The sequence below is a fragment of the Pan paniscus genome, chromosome 15 (assembly GCF_029289425.2).
Source record: "Pan paniscus chromosome 15, NHGRI_mPanPan1-v2.0_pri, whole genome shotgun sequence".
Taxonomy (NCBI): Eukaryota; Metazoa; Chordata; class Mammalia; order Primates; family Hominidae; genus Pan; species Pan paniscus.
The window spans coordinates 68,261,645-68,277,193 of record NC_073264.2 but is presented as its reverse complement, the minus strand read 5'-3'; the positions used below and the strand labels follow the sequence as shown (position 1 = coordinate 68,277,193).

The 15,549-nt window shown below is 39.7% G+C and overlaps 2 protein-coding genes across 27 annotated transcripts in view; both read right to left on the bottom strand.

Moving 5' to 3' along the window:
- GPHN (gephyrin) overlaps nt 1–15,549 on the bottom strand; it is a 675,135-nt gene that overhangs the window by 8,370 nt on the left and 651,216 nt on the right. For all 26 annotated transcript variants that reach the window (XM_034937122.3, XM_034937124.3, XM_034937127.3 and 23 more), the window contains 3 exons: nt 14,983–15,056; nt 8,164–8,228; nt 4,385–4,488 (listed from right to left, as the gene is read on the bottom strand). In XM_034937122.3, coding sequence (XP_034793013.1) covers nt 4,385–4,488; nt 8,164–8,228; nt 14,983–15,056 — 243 coding nt within the window. The remainder of the gene's footprint in view (nt 1–4,384; nt 4,489–8,163; nt 8,229–14,982; nt 15,057–15,549) is intronic.
- LOC117975697 (GTP-binding nuclear protein Ran) lies at nt 9,230–14,124 on the bottom strand. Its single transcript, XM_034937153.3, has one exon. The coding sequence runs from the start codon at nt 10,113–10,115 to the stop codon at nt 9,465–9,467; it is 651 nt and encodes a 216-aa protein (XP_034793044.1). The 5' UTR covers nt 10,116–14,124; the 3' UTR covers nt 9,230–9,464.

Below are 15,549 nucleotides of genomic sequence, written 5' to 3'. Positions count from 1 at the left end.
AGTTATGTAGTCCATAGAAGTTTGTGGAAGTGGTGGTGGTGGTGGCATAGTTTGCTAATATTCAGTGTTAAGGGCTTTTAGTGTCTTCCTTATTCTTATTTTCTCCACAATGGGAAGATATAGCCTAGGGAGATCCCTCTTTGTGTCAAATCTGACATGGCCTTCAAGAAGGCCTACTGCAGCACCAGGTTCCTGGTACAGGTGCTTAGAGTGGATGTGGGGCCAGGGTCCTAGGCTAAGGGTCTTGTGAACCCATTGTGGCACCTGGGTCTTGGGGTGCTTGTTTTTTTCCTGTGGTAGTTTTGAGTGTAGGCTGTCCACAGAGCCAGGGTCTGTGACTTTGGGTACCCCTTAGCAGCTTGGGTTCAGGTGGCTGAGTTGTAGCTATGATTCTGCCCCTGGCGGGCAGGGCACAGCTCTGGCCTGACTCCAGAGAAGAAGGGTTGCCCCTGGACATCTGGGGCTGGGGAGTAGGCTATTGTTGCTATCTAGGAGCCTGAGTCAATAGGACTTAGTGGCAACCTAGGTCCCAGCGGATGAGGCAGCATGTAGTAGTGACTGTAGACCCTGTGCTGGTGGGGCTTGGTAGAATCCCAGACTTTGTGCAGCCAGGTGCAGCAGCAATAAGTAATCCAGACTGGTGGAGCACTGCTGTCATTTGGGCCCTGGGGTGGGGGCAATAAATAGCATAGCAATGACTGCACTTCCTAGGAAGAGGTGTTTCTCAGCTGCTCAGACACTAGGGGGGTAGTCTAGCTTCAGGAAAGGAGAGTAGGAAGTTGTTTGACCTGTAGGATAAGGTGTCTCAGCTCAGCCACTGCTCTGTTTCCCTGGGTTGTGGGTACTACATCGGCATAGTTCTGGATGCCCAGCTGCTCAGTTCAGCCAGGGCACCTAGGGACTATGTGCTGCTTCAGCTCAGGCCTTGGGGACATGACTGTTCTGGGTGGCTCTGGCACTTTTTCTCTGGGATAGAGGGTGCTGCTTTAGCTTAGGTACTAGAGTGCATGATTACTTTGGGCAGCAAAAGCATCATTTCCTGGGATGCTGGGTGCTGGCTCAACTTAGGCTAGTACATGACTGAACTTAGGGATGCATGACTGCTCTGAGCAGCCAAGATACTGTTTTCCTAGGAGGCAGTATATGGCTTTAGCTCTGGCTGGGGGGGATGCGGCGGGGGGGGGGGGCGGGCTGGGTGGAGTAGCTCCACCTCTATTTGGCTCCACTGGGAAAGTTGTAACAGCTGCTTGCATCTCAGCCTGTGGATGTTAGGCCACAGTGTTGGGGTAGCATTGGGGATGAAGGGGTGCTGTGACTATTTGCTCCCAGAGCAAGAAAAACTCTAGCCATAGTTCCAATTCCAACATGGTGTAGTGCAGTAGTTGCACAGGCCACAGAGGTTGGAGCATAGCGTTGACTCCTTTACTGGGGGGAGCATAGCTCTGTGGACTCCAGGCAGTTCCTTCAGCTGGGCTTCATGCTTGTGAGGGCTGCAGGGTTTCCCACTGTGAGGTCTGTAGGTGTCCAAAGTGTTGATGGGGGTTGCTGGGATCCTCTGCTTAATTCCTTGCCAAGGGAGTTCTTCCTGGTTCCCAGCTGATCCAGCTGGGGGATGCGATGGTGGAGGCCTGGTGTTTCCTTCTGTTCTCGATGTGACCATCCTGAGTTTCTGTGCTCACCAGGGTTTCTGTTACTCCACCGATACACTCTGCTGCTCTTCTTCAGTATTTTTTTCATTAAAATGCAGTTATTTATTCATTGTTCTGTCTGTGTTTGTGAGGGGGGGATGGGCATGAGGGACTTATAGTTGGCTATCCTCTAGAACATGCTTTCCCCCTTTTCTGTCTCTTAATCACTGCTTGAGATAAGTTGTTAATACTAATGGGAATTACTCCAGGTATGTTTCTAGCGAAAAAAGCTGAGAACATGGGTGGTAGAGTGCTTTAATGGGATATTAAGGAAACACATGATAGAAGGTCCTTGCATGGAAACACGGGGTCAATAATTCTATTTGATGAATTGCTAGGATTGTGTTCCTTTCTTTTTCTTTTTCTTTTCTTTACCAGATGCTTTGGAAGTGTTTCTTATTGTGTACTGAAAATGAGAAGATTTTCACCTCCAACCATAAGTGACCAAGGAAATAAGGGAAATGTTTGTTCTAAAATGATGCTCTTCTAAATGCTTTGATATGAAAGGATGACATTTTATTTTCATTATTTTTTTTACATTTTCTTTTTGTTAATTTTTTTAGAGGCAGGGTGTTGCTATGTTGCCCAGGCTGGTCTCAAACACTTGGCCTCATGCAATCCTCCTGCCTGAGCCTCCTGAGGAGCAGGGATTACAGGCGAGTGCCACTGTGCCTAGCAAGGATGACATTTTCTGCACTGACACCTAGAATGGCCACATCAGAGTCCAACAGTATGATTTACCAACAGCAGCATTTAACACTGACTCCCACTTCCTGAAAGCAGCAAGCATTGGTAAAGGCAATGACTGTGGCATCTATTCTGAAGAACAGTAGTAAGTGGTGTGTGTAAGCTGCATCTTTTATGGTCAGAAAGGAGAGATAAGACTTATCACGTTTCAAGGAAGTATATGTTTATGCTTTAAAGTGGCAGTTGCGTCAGTACTGATGTGGGGATGATTTGGAAAGCTAAGAAACAAAAGAAACAAATAGCCAAGCATACTGATGACCCATACTGGCAGTCCCAGTGACACTGCTGTGGGAGAAAGGCATTTGACTGATTTTTTGACCACTTCTTAACATCCTTTGCTGACAGGAAATGGACACCATCAGGAACAACATATCAGTCTGATTACAAAGTACCATCTCATCTTTGTTGTTAGAATAGATGGCTGCTATGTCTGTTTTAAAGAAGAGATGGTGGATGTTACAATGAGAAATAAGTGAAAGAATTCATAAGAGATCTGCAAAGTCAAAGGGAAGCCTTCTTTCTCTCTTATAATAATGTGAATTTGTATTTCCTTAATTTAGTAAATGTGAAGATAGTAAATTCAGTATTATTGGTTTGACTGTCTAAATCTAAGCTTTATGACTCTGACTTCTGACTTGATCAGAATACTTTTTTTTCATGGATGGTTTTTATTTCTTTTTCCACTTAATTTCAAATTTGATTACCACTGTGATTATTGAAAAAAACTCTAGTTAAATTTTTCATGAAATTTTAAGAAAAGGAGATTGTTTCATATCCTAGTCCACAAAGTTCTTAGCATTTAAACAGTCAATGTTAAGACTATTGAAAGCCTAGATTTTCTTAATGTTTTTATCCTATGTATTCTCAGTGTAATTTTAAAAAATATTTTATCTTTTTATTTTTATTTTGAGATGAAGTTTTGCTCTTGTTTCCCAGGCTGAAGTGCAATGGCATAATCTCGGCTCACTGCGACCTCCGCCTCCCGGGTTCAAGCGATTCTCCTGCCTCAGCCTCCTGAATAGCCGGGATTACAGGCGCCCACTACCACGCCCAGCTAATTTTTTCTATTTTTAGTAGAGACAGGGTTTCACCATGTTGGCCAGGCTGGTCTTGAACTCCTGACCTCAGGTGATCCACCTGCCTCGGCCTCCCAAAGTGCTGGGATTACAGGCGCGAGCCATTGAGCCTGGCCTAATATTTTATCTTTTATGTTTTTTGTTCTTCCTGTCAACTAATCATAGCATTCTGCCATATTTGAATTTACTTTGGAACTCTTGGAAAGTAATGGTTTGGTACTGTAGTTTATATTGCTAAGAACATTATTCATTAGTCACAGAGAAAGTGTATAACATAATTAGTTGAGTAGTAGTATATCACATTGAAGTTAGTGTTGGTGGAGAAGGAGACCTAATTTCCAAGTGACTTTTACCATGGTATATTTCTCAGCCTTAGCAGTTCTCTTCTAAACAATATGGTTACCCTTTCCCTGAATCACCAGGGTCTCTTTGTAGTCCTTTGTCTTCTTCTGAATTGTTTAAAATTTATCGTTGAAGTCACAGAAAAAGTGAGCAGGTTAATTGTTGTCCCTGTGAGTTTGCATGGGGAAAAGAAAATTCTCCCTTGTTCCAGACAGGTCTAGTGTTAGGGTAGAGCCAGATATATCCTATTGACTGTTTTGTCCTTAAGTATCACTCCAGTTTTTAAGCCGTGCTCTCTGGACTCGTATATGGACTTCTATCTGGAGAAAATGATTCACTTTAGAAGTCATGAAGTAGGAGAATTAAAGGGACCCTTTCTCCTACATTTTCTAGTACACAGGGGAGAATATAATCACATTTTCCATCAAAACTAATAGAAAACTCTAGATGTTTATTTTGGACAGTTAGGAAATCATATCCCTAACTGTTACCAGGCTTCCATTTTGGTTTCTGGTCATTAGAAAGCATTACCCTTGCTTTGATGATGGTTGGCCGAGGATCCAAGATGCCCTGCATTTTCCTCAGTGCAGGCACAACAAAGAGATTGCAGGTGACCACAGCAGATACAGGATTCCCTGAAAGTCAACCAAGCAGTTATTTATAATACACTGTGTAACAATTTGCCAAATAATTATGTCTGTCTATATCTTTGGGTATCAGAATGTGACGGAAGTGACTAGGCACTATTTTTCCTCTTCTGAATCACCTTGAATCCAACCAGAACAGAGGTATAGTCAACTAAATGCCACAGGGGGTGTAAACATTTGCATCTTTCAGTAAAATGGAGAATTCTGCTGTCCAGAAGCTGTTTAACGCCATTTATTTCCGCTTTCCTGAGAGCCAGCTGAAAGCCATTACTAATCTTATTATCAAGATTACTCATTACTAATCTTGTTTTAAAGCCGTTTACAAGTTTTATATATCTATTTGCTATTTTTTAAGCATTTAAAAATTACTATAGTATTACAAGCTTGGTTCCCAAACTGAGAAAATATAGATAAGCATAAGGAAACTTATTTATAATCTTCTCTACCTGGATATTTCTTTAAATTAAAAAAAAAAAAACCAAATGATTTAAGAAGTGTTTTAAGGACCTGAAGATGAATACTGTTATGGATTGAATTCATAAGATAAAGCTATAACTCCAATATGATTGACTATATTTGGAGATAGGGCCTTTAAGGAGGTAATTAAGGTAAATAAGGTCATAAAGGTGTGGCCGTAATCCAATAGGACTGGTGTCCTTATAAAAAGAGGAAGAGACACCAGGAGTCTGCACACATACAGGAAAGATCATGTGAAGACACAGTGAAAAGGTTGCTGTCTACAAGCCAGGGAGAGAGGCCTCACCAGAAGCCAACCTTGCTGGCACCTTGATTTTGGACTTCCAGCCTCCAGAACTGTAAGAAAATACATTTCTGTTGTTTCAACTACCCAGTCTATGGTATTCTGTCATGGCAGCCTGAGCAGACTAATACAAATACCACATTCTTTTAAAGTTATGAGAAGAATTTGAGGAATTCCACTATATCACTCCAAGAAGAAATCTAGGTGTGTCGTACACTTCAAAAGAGGAAGGGTGGGCTGTGAAGAAGCAAACAACCACTGGGCTGTAAATAACAGATTTGATTTCTTGTGTGGCATTATTATCTATCCAAGCTGTCTGATCTTGGCAAGTTCCAAAGTTTTTTGAGTCTAACTTTACTCATCTATGAAATGAAAGGTTTGGACTACATGATTCTCAAGATCTCTTCTGGTTCTAAAATTTCAGTTGTTTTAATACTTTTATACAGTTCTATGTAAGCATGAATGTATAACCTGGAGTGGGGAATGGGCTACTAGATTTTTAGGTTCCCTTGGCATGGCTAAACACTGCTTATTGCATCATCAAGTCAAAAGGCAATGGTCAGTTTAGCCTATTATTAGCTATAATCATACCTCCAATTCTCTTCTACCTGCAAAAGTGCTTAAGAATAGATTTTTTAAGGTGCAAAAGTGATACTAATAGTTTCGATGGAAAAATGAGTTGCCCACAGAATAGCAGACTCTTAAAAAGAATCAATTACTTTCCCTTGCTTCAAAATACAAGTAGATAGAATATTTTTTTCTGGAAAAGCAAAAAAACCCCAAACCAACAAATAAAAAAGCCATTGTAAATCAAGGATTATAAAATCCATGTAATACTACTACTTTATAACATTACTGTATAAAAAATGAAGTGCTCTATTTTAGAGGCAGGGTCTTGCTATGTATGAAAAAGGACTGGAAGGACTGATATAAAAAACTTGTAATAGTGGTTTATCCATATGTGGGTGTTGGGGGATTATGGTAAACACTTTTTTATGCTTATCTATATTTTCTGATTTTTACAATAGTGAGCATGTGTCACTCTAGCAATGTTAAAAATGTCCAAAAAAACAAGTAAATATACAAAACTTTGATTTAAAACTTGTCGAGATTAGGGATGGCTTTAAACGCATGGCCTACAGGAAAGCAGAAATACACTTTTGAAATTGAAAATCCTTGTAAAGCTGCACATGGTGGCTCATGCCTGTAATCCCAAAACTTTGGGAGGCTGAGACGGGTGGATGGCTTGAGCTCAGAAGTTGAGACCAGCCCGGGCAACATGGCAAAACCCCGTCTCTACAAAAAATACAAAAATTAGCCAGGGGTGGTAGCAAGCGCCTATAGTCCCAGCTACCTGGGAGGCTGAGGTGGGAGAATGGCTTGAGCCTAGGAGGCAGAGGTTGCAGTGAGCTGAGATCGCGCTGCTGCACTCCAGCCTGGGCGACAGAGCCAGACCTTGTCTCAAAAACAAACAAACAAACAAACAAAAAACACAAAAAACAAAAAACAAACAAAACCAATAACAACAAAAACAAGAAAGAAAATCCTTGTAAATGGAACCACTTTGCACATTCTACAATCTGAACATGTGAGTTTCTGCTGCCCTCTGTTGGTTCACTCAGGCTGAGCAGATAAGGTTTCAAATTAAAAGTAGGAATTTGAAAACAGGTTTTAATTTTATAACGTCTTTGGCATAATGGTGAAATAGGCTCCCACAGTAACATTCTTTGTTATAATATCACTGATGGTCTGTAGGTTAAGTCATATCTTCCGTAGACAAAAGAGCCTCTTCCAGGCCAAATGAAGCTAGGAAAAGGAGCACATTTCTTTATACAATGCCTATCAGAGCATCCAAGGAATTATGAAAGGTCCTAAGGCGTTTCATGTTACAGATACATTCTGAGGACTATTTTACTTAAATGTTCTCTCTCTGAAAATTTTCTACATGATAGAAATCTAATCTCTTTTATGCTTATAGATAGGGGCTTAAAATGTTTTCAAAGTTTAACATTTTTCTGCCTGCTTCCATTTCTTTACATTTCCATTTTGAGATATACTTGACCTAAAAAACAAACAAAGATCCCAAAGCCATGAGATTTGTAAATCTCAAAGAAATAGGTTATTTTCTAAAGGAATCTGTGCCAAAAAATAGAGACCTGAACAGAATGATCAGAAGATAATTTTAAAGTTAAAAAAAAAGATGCACAATAAATTATTTTAAAATTTATCAAGATTCACCATGACTTTATATAACCCAAAATCACAAAAAATTTGAATTTGAAAATCATCATGAACTGAACCCACTTTGCTCTTTCTATAATCTGAACATGTGAGTTTCTGCTCACGTTGGGACAAGGGTGGGAGTGGGGAAGTTGTAGACTGATGATGAGTAGGATTTGGCTGAGAAGCACTAGTTCCAGTAGCCTGACCTTTCCTCTTCCCCCTCCCCTCAACCAGCCCAAATCTGGCAAGGACCAGAGGCAGCTTTGTATTTTTTGATTTGGTATTTGCTTGGGTGACTCAAGGCACTTTGGCCTCTAGAGCACAATACTTCTGGTTATGAGAGGTATTCGGCTGCTAACTTCGACCAATTTCCTGTAAGGAAAAAGCAGGTGCTCCAGAAAGATCTAGTGACAGCTAACACTTGATGATCATCTTAGGATTTGGAATGTGCTTTGATATATATTATCTAATCTGACTTTCATGCCAACCCTATGAAGTAGATATTAGTCTTATTTTAAAGGTGAAGAAACTTCCTAGAGAGGTTAAGTGATTGGTCGTTTAGAAAAGTTGAGACTTGATCCCAGGTCTTTCAGATTTCAAACCAGGTGGTCACATGACAAGTCCAAAAAATTTTGGCTATTTTTCCAGAAAAAGGAAAGGAAACAATTTGTTATTCTTACCAGGTAGTGCAAAGATTATTTTTCTTACACCATCAATATCCAAAGTTGCAAATGTTGTTGGCAAGCTAGAAGAAAAAAAGAGTCACTTGTTAGTGATTGCTAAGCAATATGATGAATACATTAAGTACTCCAGTGTTTTTGTAATCCATACACTTATCATATAAAAAACACTTTTCTGTTGACTTGCCTTTACATCTTTATACTCTGAAGTATTCCACAGACACTTAAATAAGTTTGTTTTTAGTATTTCCTGTTTTCAAGTAACCACACTTTCTGGTTTAAAGAAAACTACTTACTTTTTTGTTTTTTTCTTGCCAGTGCCATAGAAATGCACTCCAAATCTTGGAGTTTCCAAGTTTTCCCACCCCTCTAGTTAATAATGTTTATACTACTTTTGCTGGCGATTTACAACAATCATTCTTAAAAGCAGAAGACTGGCCAGGCACGGTGGCTCACACCTGTAATCCCAACACTTTGGGAGGCTGAGGCGGGTGGATCACTTGAGGTCAGGAGTTTGAGACCAGCCTGGCCAACATGGTGAAACCCTGTCTCTACTAAAAATACAAAAATCTGCCAGGCATGGTGGTGTGCGCCTGTAATCCCAGCTACTCGGGAGGCTGAGGCAGGAGAATCGCTTGAACCTGGGAGGCAGAGGTTGCAGTGAGCTGAGATGGCCACTGCACGCCAGCCTGGGCAACAGAGCAAGACTCCATCTCAAAAAAAAAGAAAGCAGATTACCTGATAATATGTCTATCAGACAGTTGCCTATTATTCAAAATGAGTATTTTTTAACGTTTTTCTTTCAATCCTGCTCCTTCTGTATTAGCCTTTTAAAACTATCCTTAGCATAGACATAAACACTTCCCTCTTATCAAGACATTATTTTTGAAATATCAAAATAAATAAAATATCATGACTAGAACAAAATTAACAGTTGTTTTTTTTTTTTTTTGATATTTGAAATACAACTTTATTCTGATTCTAAATGAAAAGGAATGGGAATGACAGTAACAAACAAGATTTCACCACTGAATATTGTGATGTGACTGCAGCAGTCTTATATATGAAACTCAAGGAATCAACTGCGTTCCAAAACAGCTAAATATGCAGGTCCAAACAATGAAGGTATTTTTTAAACTGCCACATTCACTCCGAAGCCCACTCATCTTCAGCATCCCACAGATGAAGCACATGTTCCGCTTAGCTAGATAATAATGAGGTGGCACACACGCTGCACCGCTGACATCACAGGACAGCTGCCTATAAAACTAGACTTCTGACGCTGGGCTCCAGCTTCATTCTCACAGGTCATCATCCTCATCCGGGAGAGCAGTTGTCTGAGCAACCTCTAAGTCATGCTCATACTGTGCTGCCAAAGCTGGGTCCATGACAACTTCTGGTGGGGCGAGAGCAGGCATGGCAACAAATTCCAAGTTAGGGTCTCCAATGAGCTTCCTAGCAAGCCAGAGGAAGGGCTTTTCAAAGTTGTAGTTACTTTTGGCAGAAATGTCGTAGTACTGAAGATTCTTCTTTCGGTGGAAGACAATGGATTTCGCCTTCACTTTCCTGTCCTTAATATCCACTTTGTTGCCACACAACACAATGGGGATGTTTTCACACACTCGTACCAGATCTCTATGCCAGTTAGGCACATTCTTGTAAGTAACTCTCGATGTTACATCAAACATTATGATGGCACACTGGGCTTGGATATAATAGCCATCTCTCAGTCCACCGAATTTCTCCTGGCCGGCTGTGTCCCATACATTGAACTTAATAGGTCCTCTGTTGGTGTGGAACACTAGGGGATGAACCTCAACACCCAAGGTGGCTACATACTTCTTCTCAAATTCACCAGTCAAATGACGTTTCACGAAGGTCGTTTTTCCAGTACCACCATCACCAACCAATACAAGTTTGAACTGGACCTGGGGCTCTCCCTGCGCAGCCATCGCGGCGTTCCTTCCAGAAGCGTCTCCGCGCCCGTCCGACTGAGGCTGGAAAGATGGCGGAAGCCGTTTTTTTTTTTTTTTTTTTTTTTGGAGATGGAGTTTTGCTCTTTGTCGCCCAGGCTAGAGTGCAATGGTGGGATCTCAGCTCACGGCAACCCCCGTCTCCCGGGTTCAAGTGATTCTCCTGCCTCAGCCTCCCGAGTAGCTGGGATTACAGGCACGTGCCACCACGCCCAGCTAATTTTGTTTTTTTAGTGGAGACAGGGTTTCTCCATGTTGGTCAGGCTGGTCTTGAACTCCCGACCTCAGGTGATCTGCCTGCCTCGGCCTCCCAAAGTGCTGGGATTACAGGTGTAAGCCACTGCACCCAGCCACAATTAATAGTAATTTAAAAATATTCTCAAATTACACTTCCTCAAGATTTTGACATGAACTCTTATCATAGGAGGTGGGGTGGAAGGAGTGAGTGGCATAGAATGGGCAGTTGAGAATAGTGTTTATTTTTCTATTAATTACCCTTTATATAGAATTTTAGCTAATAAATCTCATTATATTAATGAACCTTAAGCAATGCAGAATTCTTAGGGCATACTTTTTTCATACAGATGAAATATTAACCTTTTAAGCACTCACATTGTTTTATTTTTACTCTTTTTGGAGGTTGATCTTTCAAAAACAGATCTCTCACTCTTTACCTTTTGCAATAATACAGTGACACTGACTTCTTTTGATGATTTATAGCCATCATTATTAATGTGTTCTACTCTGCTGTAATACAGTGATGTTAGGTCACAAGAGTACTATGGGTTGTTTTCACCCATAAACCATAACTCCACATTGCTATGTTTCTATAGTTCTTGTTTCTGTTTTTTTATTCCTTCCCAATTTTTTTTTTCCTGTGGCACCCTGTAATGCGAGATTGCTATCATCTTGACCATTAAAGCTGGTTTTAGGTTTGAGAACCAGAGAATAGTAGCAATAGTTATATTGTTAGAATGAACATAATAACAGTAATAATAAAAATATCTATTTTTATTTATTTATTTATTTTTTGAGACAAGGTCTTGATCTGTCACCCATGCTGGAGTGCAGTGGCTCGATCATGGCTCACTGCAGTCTCCATCTCCTGGGCTGAAGCAATCCTCCAGCCTCAGCTTTCCAGGTAGGTAGGACTACAGGCATGCACCACCATGCCCACCTAATTTTTTTTATTTTTAATAGAGATGAGGTCTTGCTATGTGCCCAGGCTGGTCTTGAACTCCTGAGCTCAAGCGATCCTCCTGTCTCAGCCTCCCAAAGTACTGGGATTACAGGTGTGGGCCACCGGGCCTGGCTAAAATATCTATTTTTTAAGTAACATCTATGTATCACATTCATTATTTCATTTAAGTCTTACAACAAGCTTATAAGGTAACAATTAGAATCCCAGTTTATATGGAAACTGAGATTCAGAGAGATTAAGCAATGTGGTCCAAGTCACTCAGCTACTAAGTGGAGGAACACAGATTTGAACCAAGGTTATTCTAACTTTAGCTGATATGTGGATAAAGATCTCACAGGATGGTTATGTAGCGTTAGTACATGATCTTTGGACATCTATTTTGGCTACTCTGAGGCTTTTCTTTAGCATACTTCCTGATTCTTTGCTGTTTTAGAAAAATGAGATTCGATTTTGATACTGATTTATGGATAGGTTATTTGGCAATGATTATTAGTGTGTGATGCAAATAATTTCAAAGATTTGTTCTTAATAACAGCTATGCGCACTGTAGATGACCCAATAAAAACCGTGATTGGTAGATCTGGTTGCTGATACTCCAAATGCTTTTCTGAGTATCTTTGTCTCTAAAATGAAAGAGCTTAATTGCATTCTGAAAGCACTGTTACGTGGAAATAGCAAAGCCAAATTGTATTTGTGTGTTTTATATTTCTTTTGTTCTAATATTAAGTAGCAATTACCTTTAAGTTCTTATTACCTTTAGACAAGCATAAAATTCTGGTGAACTAAAAGAAGCCCATTTAAACTTCAAAACTACTTTATTTTAGCAAACCTACAGATAGTAATAATGAGGAGAGAATGTATAACACCTTCTTCCTTCCACTGCATTTAAAGCCCATTGAAATTATAGGGCCAATTTAAACAATCTTTTGCATCTTGCAGGTAGGTAATGTAATTTCTGTAAAGGTACTCATTTAAAAAAGGATTCCACTGCAAAAAAATATTTTGTTATTATGCATTGCTATCATAAATGTCCTATTGCTAAACTGTGAATTTTTTTTAAGCTCTGGAAGCCATTTCCTTGGAACTCAAAACCTATTATTCAGTTCTCCTCTTGAGCTCAGACTATAACAGCATTTACACAATGGCTGAAGTCAGAGTGTTATGATTTTAAGGGAGGAAATTAAACGTTAGGAATTGATGAACTGCTAAAGTTGAAGTGAGTGGTAAATAACAGATTGAAAAAAAGAGTATAAAAGTTATCACAGGCACTGAGAATATTTTAAATGATAGATATTACACAACTAACTCTTCTCTAGAGGTAAGGGCAAGTCGTGTTTGCTTCTTTCCCTCTGCAAATAGAACAATCAATTAATTTTTTTTTTTGAGGCAGGGTCTTACTCTGCTGCCCAGGCTGGAGTGCAGTGGCGCTATCATGGCTCATTGCCACCTCCGCCTCAAGTGATCCTCTCGCCTTAGCCTCCCAAGTAGCTGGGACTACAGGCATGTGCCACCACACCTGACTAATTTTTGTATTTTTTGTAGAGACGGGGTTTTGCCATGTTGCCCAGGTTGGTCTCCAACTTCCGGGCTCAAGCGAACCACCCCCACGGCCTCCCAAAATGCTGGGATTATAGGTGTGAGCCACTGCACTCGGCCCAATTCAATTTTTGAGGTTTTGAGAAGCACATTGATATGCTTTTGGGATATCCTCTGTATCCTAATCAGATTAGTACTGCCCATGGGCTCAGAAAAAAAAAAAGCAGTTATACCCAATAGCATAACAATATCTGCGTAAGACAAAATCCAATAGTTTCTTTCTTTTCTTTTCTTTTTTTCTTTTTTGAGACAAGGTCTCACTCTGTTACCCAGGCTGGACTGCAGTGGCATGATCTCGGCTCACTGTAACCTCTGCTTCCCAGCTCAAGCGATTCTTCAGCCTCAGCCTCCCGTGTAGCTGGGACTAGAGGCACAAGCCACCAACGCCCGGCTAATTTTTGTATTTTTTATAGAGATGGGGTTTCTCGATGTTGCTCAGGATAGTCTGGAACTCCTGAGTTCAAAGCAATCTGCCTGCTTCAGCATCCCAAAGTGTTGGGGATTATAGGCGTGAGCCACCATGCCCAGCCCCAATTCAACAGTTTCGATAATAAAAAGGCCCTATCAGCAGCAGCCATATTGGGGCATGCTCAACATGCAACTACAGAAATACAAAGCCAAGGATTCTATCAAATTGTGGACAAAGCTTTAGGAATAATCTTAATTCTATACTAAAAATGGCCAAATCGTGGAGGTAAAGCCTGATCTCTATCCTAGAACTGACATGAGGTACTTATTAGGAGGGCTAGCTTGATACTTTAAAGGCTTTTGAAATTTGTTGATGGTACCCATAGCTCACTTATAACAACTGAGAAGCCTCTACTCCATTCTCTCCTAGGGTTCATTGACAGTAAAGCATCATTACTGTTGTCCCTGACAGCATGGAGGTGTGCTGGAACTCTCAGCCATACAGTTGAGGTCTCTGCACAGGAAATCATAGGTTCATAGAGTAGCAAAGGTCTAAACAGATAGACTATTTCTTAAAGATATGGCCATATCTTTCACTAATACCAACGTTTGGCAACCTTTGAGGATTTATAACTGACTTCAGGACCTCCATCAGCCCTTCTTTAGGGATTATTAATTTTTAAGAGATGTGCAAATTCATGGTTATTTTCCTTAGTTATTTTTCTTTCCTCCTAGGGGCCAGTAGGAAACAGTGTGAAAGCCTACTTAATGAAACATTCTTGCAAAGGAAAAAAAAAATTAAACCTGAATTTAATCAAGCCTTTATATCTTTCAATCTATAGCATATATCAGAGACAGAGGAACATAACCTAAGGAAGTAATCAGCCAAATCCATTCATCAGGACACATGATCCATTTTCTCTAGCAAGTCAATGGCACAACAACAACAAAAAGGGTGGGGGCAGAAAATGTTCTCATTTAATAGAGACTTAACAAACAAATACACTGAGTCGACCTTAATGGAATCCTTATCAAACAAAACAATTATAAAAAGGCATTCTTTTTCTTGATATATGGGAGAAATTTGAATATGATCAGGGTATTAGATGATATTAAAGTATTATTTATTTTGTTAGATGAGATAATACTACTGTGATTAGGTAAGAGAATGCTGTTGTTAGTATTATTATTTCAGATGTATACCAAAATGACATATCTAGAATTTGCTTTTAAACAAACCAGCCCTCCCTCCCCACTAAAAGGCAGGGTGGGGTGGGGGTTCGTTCCCTACTTTTGTGTATATTTCAGAGTTCTCATATTAATTATTTTTAAAAAGAGATAAAGAAGCAGTTTGGGGAAAAAGAGAAAAAGAGGAAGAAGGAACTAGGGATGAGAATTAAAAAGGAGAAAAAGTTTGGAAAGTTGCTGTGTTTTGTTTCTACCAAACTCATTGACTCATAAGGCAGATGAATTCCTATTCCATTAGAACCTGCACTTGTGCAAAGGATCCTAATACTATATTTATTTTTTTTGGAATAGTTAATTCATAATAGGAAATGTAAAAAGAAGGCATTTAAAAATTTGTTAGTTAAAGCAAGCCAAACCAACCCCATATATGAGATAACAAGATGATTTTCATACCCTGGTTTCATAAAAACCCTGCCAAAATGGATCTGAGCATGAAGATCAATGTCCAGCACCTGCTTGAGATAGTCCTGCAAACATTAAAAATAATCACTTTACTTTCAAACATTTTAATATTAGACTTTCAACACTTTAAATGAACATTAAATTAACTTATAAGATTGAAATGAAAAGAAACATCTTTCTTATTTTAATGAAGTTGATTTGCTTAACACAAATATTCCTTCATTCTTCATTTATCCATTTATTCATTCAATAAATAGTTACTTAACACTTGGTATATGATGAGTACCAATCTATGTGTAGGGGGATACAGCCTTGGACAAAAGAGACAACATCCCTGTCCTCACAGAAAGTACATTCTAGTAGGAGAAGTTAGATAAAAATAAAACAACTACATTAATGTATAATATCATTAGCTGGTGCGTTATTGTTTCTCTTCTAAGATAGAATTTTATGTCTGAGGAAGGATGTTAACAAATATGTCTTAAGTTGTACCCGGGCAAGAAACCTGCATGTATGTATCCTACACCATTCTGCTTAATGATCTTAAAGCCATATACA